This window comes from Limulus polyphemus, unplaced genomic scaffold (assembly GCF_000517525.1).
Source record: "Limulus polyphemus unplaced genomic scaffold, Limulus_polyphemus-2.1.2 Scaffold2144, whole genome shotgun sequence".
NCBI classification, from domain to species: Eukaryota; Metazoa; Arthropoda; class Merostomata; order Xiphosura; family Limulidae; genus Limulus; species Limulus polyphemus.
Window position 1 is genome coordinate 159321 of NW_013667754.1, and position 7028 is coordinate 166348.

A 7028-nucleotide genomic window follows, 5' to 3' on the forward strand; every position below is an offset into this window, starting at 1 on the left:
AAGAAAAAAACATCAACAAACAAAAATTTAAGAAATAAAATAAATGAATAACAGTTTTTTAAACTTAGAGAGAGAAAAAAAGAACATAACATTCCATATAAAAGAAAAAGTATAAAAAAATAACATAAACAAACAACAGCTTTTAAAAGAAGAGCCCAGCAAAAATAATCTTGTAAAATATATGACCACCTTCAAACTAACTCCAAGTAAGCAGTTTTGTTAAGAAATATTTGACAAAAAAAGAAGACAAAACTGTTCAGGATGGCCATAATAAAATTGTGTCATATACAGGGAAAGAATAACTTTTGCATAAATAGGTTTTTATTCATATGCATTTTTTTTACATTAATATCTAGAAATCACTTGTAGAAAAAGAAGAAATGTAGTAGTTTGGGGGAACTCCTGGTTGTACAAGACTATATGGCCCTTTTTACCCACTAAATGTGGACAAATGAACAGATAAACTTTGGAGAATAAGTTATAATCACAATATATTATTGAATTTGGGTTTATAGTTAACAGGTTAAGTATACAAAATGCAGAGGGAAAGGTAGAAGATGATGAGATAAACATATTCCTTAATGTTAAGCTTTCCTGCTCTAACAAAGATCAGGGAACAAAGAGTAATCAAAACAGAGAAAGTTAGGAAAGGCAATAAACTAATGCTTGCATTTACATCTACATTTAAATTCAAAATGCTTCTGTTATAAATAAGAAGATGGAACTATTGTTTTGTTCTCAAGTACATATGTTTGTAATCATTAAATATCTGTGTAGCTTGATCAAACTTCTAGAATATATAGTAAAAGAAAGTTGTTGATCAAAATTACATACAACATTTGCTATTTTTTGTTTTCAGTTCCTCTAGACACTAAGAATGCTTGTGGAACTAACACCTAAAGTATAATGAAAAGGATCCCTCACAATTCTAATACTTGCTTTTTTAAATTACTAGTTTGTTTGTTTCTTACAGTATTTCTAAAACTTCAGATTATCCAACCAGGTTTGGTTGCAATAATACTACAACGTTTGTTTGCATTTTTGGTATAATTTATTTGCATTCAGTGCGTCAAACTTCAATCAATGAAGAATAGCTTGCTTGGCACCTGTACTGTCATTAAGCCTAATATTTCACTTCAAGCCAGCTTTGAGAACTACATCATTTTTCAAAATACATAAAAGCATTCATACACATACTCAAACATTAACAAAATATCCATTAATAATAAAACACTAGCACACACCATAAAATAAAACTTTAAAGCCAATAATTGACCAGATAAGTTTTTGAAGGACAAGTGCTGTGACAAATCAGGTGTCTTGTATCAAAACTTCAGAAAATTGCATGATGGAAAACAGCAGTAGCTATTTTCATTGTCTTGTCATTTATAGCTTTACATTCCAAGCAAAGCTTTAAAATGATAAATAGATGCCTCATGCCAAATCAGTGATATGCCCATTCAATAACAAAAAGTGGGGTTGAAAATAGTTACAAAGTCTAAAATGCTAACATTCACTTTGGAATGTAATGTTCACTTTTAGTATTACAAAATCTAAGGCCTAGCAATCACAACAAAATTTATGAAAACTGTAAATATGCTTTTTACACTTCACAAATGAAAAAAAATATAAAAAATTGTAAAACAAGATTTTATTTAGAATTAATTGTGTAATGTGTAAAATGCACTTTTTTATATTCACAGTGCAAAAACAAATGCAGGAACATAACAGAAGTATCTTTTTATAATTTTTTCAATGATAGGTAGTGTAAAAAATAGTTGGATTCACTGCTACAAGTATCAAAGTCAAAAGGGTTGTGATGACCTCCATACAATGAACAATATATGCTTTGGTTTTTGGAGAAAAATGGGTAGTTCAATCAGGGCAGAACCTTCAATGTTTTCCTTCATGAATAAAATAGTGTCATTCAAAAGTCCTATTATTTATCAAAGTTTTCATAAAAGCAGAAGGCACTTCACAAAACAAATACACTTGGAAGCCATTTGATGAAATAATAAGACATCAGACAAATAGGTTTGGCTTTTCAACTCAAATCTATTCCTAACAAATGATATTTCAATGACTTTCTTGTAATTTTGTATTTTCTTTATTGCAACATTTTTTAAATCACAGAAAGAGCAAAAATAATGTTTTCAGTATGAACAGCACAAATTTCAAGGGTGGAAAATAAGTTTAATGTTAGAAACAAACTTATTTGTCACCCGCCACTTACACTTACCTGTGGCACAAGTGAAATGTGAGTATACCATGTGATCTGGGTCTGGACTTTGATCCAGATACATCTGTAGAATGAACTCACGGGCTGCAATGTGGTCTTGTTTAGGACCTAAAAATAAAATTTTGATATTAATATTCATACAATAACGTGTATACAAAGAAACTATGATTTTAGTATTCCTGGAATTACACAAAAATAGTCTCAAAATGGTATTAAAAACACTTCCATCTTTTATTATGTTATAAAATGCTATTATTATGCCAAGTTGCTTATTTCAGTTGCATTCCATATTAATCAATAATTATAAGAAACAGGCTGATTAATAGTTCTGTTTATTAACGTACACTATATGACTTTTAAAAACTAAAATTGAAGAACTAGATTATAACAGGCCAAACTATCATTTCATTGTACTAACACTACAGTTTCAAAGAAGTGGTTTACAGTTTTTCACGTAAAACATGTTTCACTTGAAGATTTATACTCCAGTGAACAGTACCTAAACTCTTAACAGTCTGAAAAGCATTAAATTTTGACAATCCTAATTGTTCAACCTAACCTTCTAATCTTGTCAAAATTAATGTTCATATTTTCCTACTTCTGCAGTCTGTACAAGTCAAATCTTGACTGCTGTCAATCAATAATTTATTTACAACAGCATTTTCTTGAATACTTTCACTTAATTACTGTTTGGCCTTAGCACCATCTGAGCTGACCTTCTTGGCCCCATTTTTTCAATGAGAATATATACTGTAGTATGATTAGTGGGAAGCAACATTTCTATTTCTCTCAGTCTTTTTGATAGTGTCAAACTTGTGTGAGATCTAGTAGAGAGCATGCCAATAGAAAAGGATAAGACAGCAATCAATGCTTTTTCAACATATGTTGTATTTCTACCATTGTCTGCAATTACTTCTGCTCAAATCTGGTATTATGTGTATAATTATTTTTAGCAGTATGATGTTACCTCCTAACGTTATTTTACAGCCATGACACTTGGTTCAACAATGAGCCTTATTTGTGAGAAAGGAAAAATGTGATAGCCAGTTAGTGTCTGTAAAAATACCTTACTAACAGCAGCTGAAGAGTTAACCTTTCAACTTAGTTAACACAGTGTTATGTTCAAATAATGTAATCTCCACCCTCGGGTTCAGCTTCGTTTGGAGAAAAAGTATGAATGTGGTACTCAATTAGTCCCAGTTATTAAAAAACTTTATTGACATTTACTTGGGATTAACATTTAACTGAGATAATAGAGTACTTGCTTGAGTGCAAAAACTACTAGGTCTGATTTTAAGAGATGAAAAAGCAATCAGATTATCACAAACTGTAAAAATTAAAATTCACATTTTCTCAGTTTATTTTTAGTGATGAAGGACATTAACTGTTTGGTAAAATGTAGTGTCATATGCTAAATAAACTATAAAAAAGGACTGCTTGAGTTCATTATTTCACATTGTTTTTTTTAAAATATTTTACCTATTGCAGAATATTAAGCTTGCCTGTAAAATTAGTCACATCATCCTTTTTTTTTGGATGAAATTTCAACTGTGCACTAGATTCTTCCATTTACCTACTTTGAATGAAAGACTATCTACATACTGGATTCTCCTAATGTTTGAATATTTCAATCTTGTTTTTTAATGCACACAAAACACAATCTAGATAACCAAATCTACAGAAATGTCTTTTCAAAGGTATTTTAGTCAGTGTAGACCTGGTAGTTTTGGCTTTAACCCTCTGGATATAGATATGGAGTTACATCCAACATTTAATTAAACAACTTTACTAACAGTTTAGGTTACAAAGCTTGGCATCAAAATGTAGTTTATAATTTAAATTTTTTATATTATCTGTTTTAACTTCCCAATTTTAAAAGTAAATATTTCAGTAAATTCTCAATCTGCAACTTTCTGAGTCCCATGACAGTAGCTCTGTGGTTTCTCATTTATTATCCATTAATAGGACACCAAAACTGTATAAGGGACAATTTTAGATAATGTTCTCTTTCCTTCTTTGTTACTAAATCCCTAATGACTTCATTAGATGCTAATTGCGAACCCTGGTTTGTTGAAAGTAAGAATTGACTCATTTAAGTGATTAAGTACTTGTGTCTTTAAATTCAAACCAAAAATCTATTTAAAAAAAAAGTGAAAATGTGTCCTATTTCAGTATTTTTTTAATCCCCTTCTCTAGCAAAAATCCTAAAACAAAATAGCCCGTGTACAGCATTGGACAGTTTACAGTTACTATAACAAAATTTATCATAATTGAGCCAGCCAACTCTAGGTGATGGATGCTAATAAATATATGGAACGCCTTTAGAGTAAAAAGGTAGACTTTTGGCAGTAATGGAGTGCTCTTGCCAGTTTCTAGAAAAATATGACATTTTGGATTCTATACTGTAATTTTCTTCAACCTGATGAAAACCTCATTATAGAAGATCTACACAGAACTTATATAAGTCTTTATTATTATTTAGCTACTGTTATGGTATTGATGACATACAATATACTTAACCTACCAGGGTTATACTGCAGTACAATAAACCTAGTTAATGACAGAAGAATAATTATACAGGTTTGATACAAAATTTACCCAAAAGTTATTGCCCACTACTTGGAAGATAATGCACTTAGGGACAAGGATAGGCTTGGATTTAGGTTAAGCAACTGGTTCCAAGCACTTGCTAGTGATGAGGGGGAGCAGGTAAGGGAAACAGATGGGGTCACAAGTGATGATAGTGTAAAGGATAAGGAAATTATAGTTGTAGGTGACTCTCTAGTTAGGCATATAAATAGAGTAGTATGTGGAGTAAATAGGAGCAAAAGAATACACTTATGCTATCCAGGAGCAGTGATACAGGATATAACTGATAGAACAAGATAAATAATTAAGGGTACTAGTAGCAATGGGTACAGGATATAACTAATAGAACCAAAAAAATAGTTAAGGGTGCTAGTAGCAATGTAGTTTTTATGATACAAGTTGGGCTAATGATGTTAGGAAAGATGGATCTGAGGAGCATATTGATAGGTAACAAACACTGATAAAGGCATTTAACGAAAGGGGTCATAGCTTGATTTTGTCAGGGATATTGCCAAGAATAAATAGTGGGGATGAGATATTAATTAGGTCAATAGGATTGAATGCCAGACTTAGATCAATATGTAGGGATGAGCAAATAGGCTGGTTGGATTTGTGGGATAATGCTATTGGGAAAGTTAATCTTTTTGGAATGGATGACTTACACTTAAACAAGACAGGGGCTAGCATGTTAGCAAAGGCTATTAACTCAGCTGTAGTGGTTGATTTAAACTAGGGCTAGAGAGCGGTTAGGGCTATGATATTAGTAAAATAGGAAATATAATTGATAGGAAAACCTGTACAACAGGCATAAAACATGAATGTATTTTAACATCTATGACTAATTGTTACTACTGTAATGCTAGGAGTGTTAGAAATAAGATTGATGAGCTCAAAAAAGTTGTGGAAACAAGATTTTGATATTATAGGTATCACTGAGACTTGGTTGGATTTGAACAATTGAGTTAGAGTTGAGTTAGAGCATATTAAAGAAAATAGCACTGAGATTGAGTCAGTTTGGGTTGGTGTTAGTGGATATAAAGGAAAAAGTCTTATAATTGGGATTTGTTATAGACCACAGGTCAGAATGTGGAAGTTAATGATAAACTGTGTAAAGAGATCAGAATGGTAGCTGAAAAATATGGGAGATTTTAATTTCAGAGGTATTGATTGGGAAAATTTCGAGTCTGACAGTGAGAGAGATAAGTTTTGGAAATTGTTCAGGATACTCTTATACGCCAACTGGTGATTGAACCTACAAGAGAGGATGCTATATCAGATTTAGTATTAGCATCCGATGTGAGTATGATAGACAAAGTTGTGGTTGGTGAGCATTTATATACGAGTGACCATTGCACTATTAGGTTTGGGATTTTACTACATGTAGAACTGAATGAGACATGATCTGGCTTATTTAGATTGGACTGAAGAGTTGGGAGAGGATTTTGAACAGATGTGGGAAGCATTTGAGAAGAAATTAATATGTATACAGAACATACATATTCCCCACAGAAAAAAAGGTCAACGGAGCAGAATAAACCAGTATGGTTTGGTAAAGGTTTAAGATATCATATCAGAGATAAACATAATAAATTCAAGAAATTTAAACTTACTAGAAACAATAAGGACTTGTAGGACTATAGAAAATCAAGACAGCTGGTTAAAAAGGAAGTTAAAAGTGTAAAAACTGTATATGAAAGAGGGTTGACTAAGAGAGTTAAATCAAACAATGAGGAATTCTTTAGGTATATGATGGGTAAGATAAAATGTGAGTATGGGGATTGGGCTTCTTAAAAATGTTAGTGGGGAGCTGATCTCGGAAGATTATGAGATGGCAATCATATTAAATTATATGTTCTCTTCAGTTTTATGAAGGAAGATACAAGTATTATGCCTCAACCTCACTTAATGCATGGGGAAAATATTGATATAAAAGATATCATTTTAAGTTCTGAAATTGTAAGAGAAAAGTTAGGAAACCTAAATACTGATAAGTTCCCTGGACCAGACAACTTTTACCCTAGAGTTTTAAAGGAACTTAAAGATTTTATTTGTGAACCACTAGCTAATATATTTATAGGTCATTGAGTAGTGGAAGAGTATTAGAAGATTGGAAGTTGGATAATGTTACTCCAATATTTAAAGGAGGTGATAAACATTGTCCAAGCAATTATAGGCCAATTAGTCTTACATCAGAAGTTGG

General features: G+C 31.5%; 1 protein-coding gene across 1 annotated transcript in view; it reads right to left on the reverse strand.

Moving 5' to 3' along the window:
- LOC106466082 (guanine nucleotide-binding protein G(q) subunit alpha) overlaps positions 1-7028 on the reverse strand; it is a 52050-nt gene that overhangs the window by 11391 nt on the left and 33631 nt on the right. The window contains exon 7 of the mRNA XM_013926326.2: positions 2240-2347. Coding sequence (XP_013781780.1) covers positions 2240-2347 — 108 coding nt within the window. The remainder of the gene's footprint in view (positions 1-2239; positions 2348-7028) is intronic.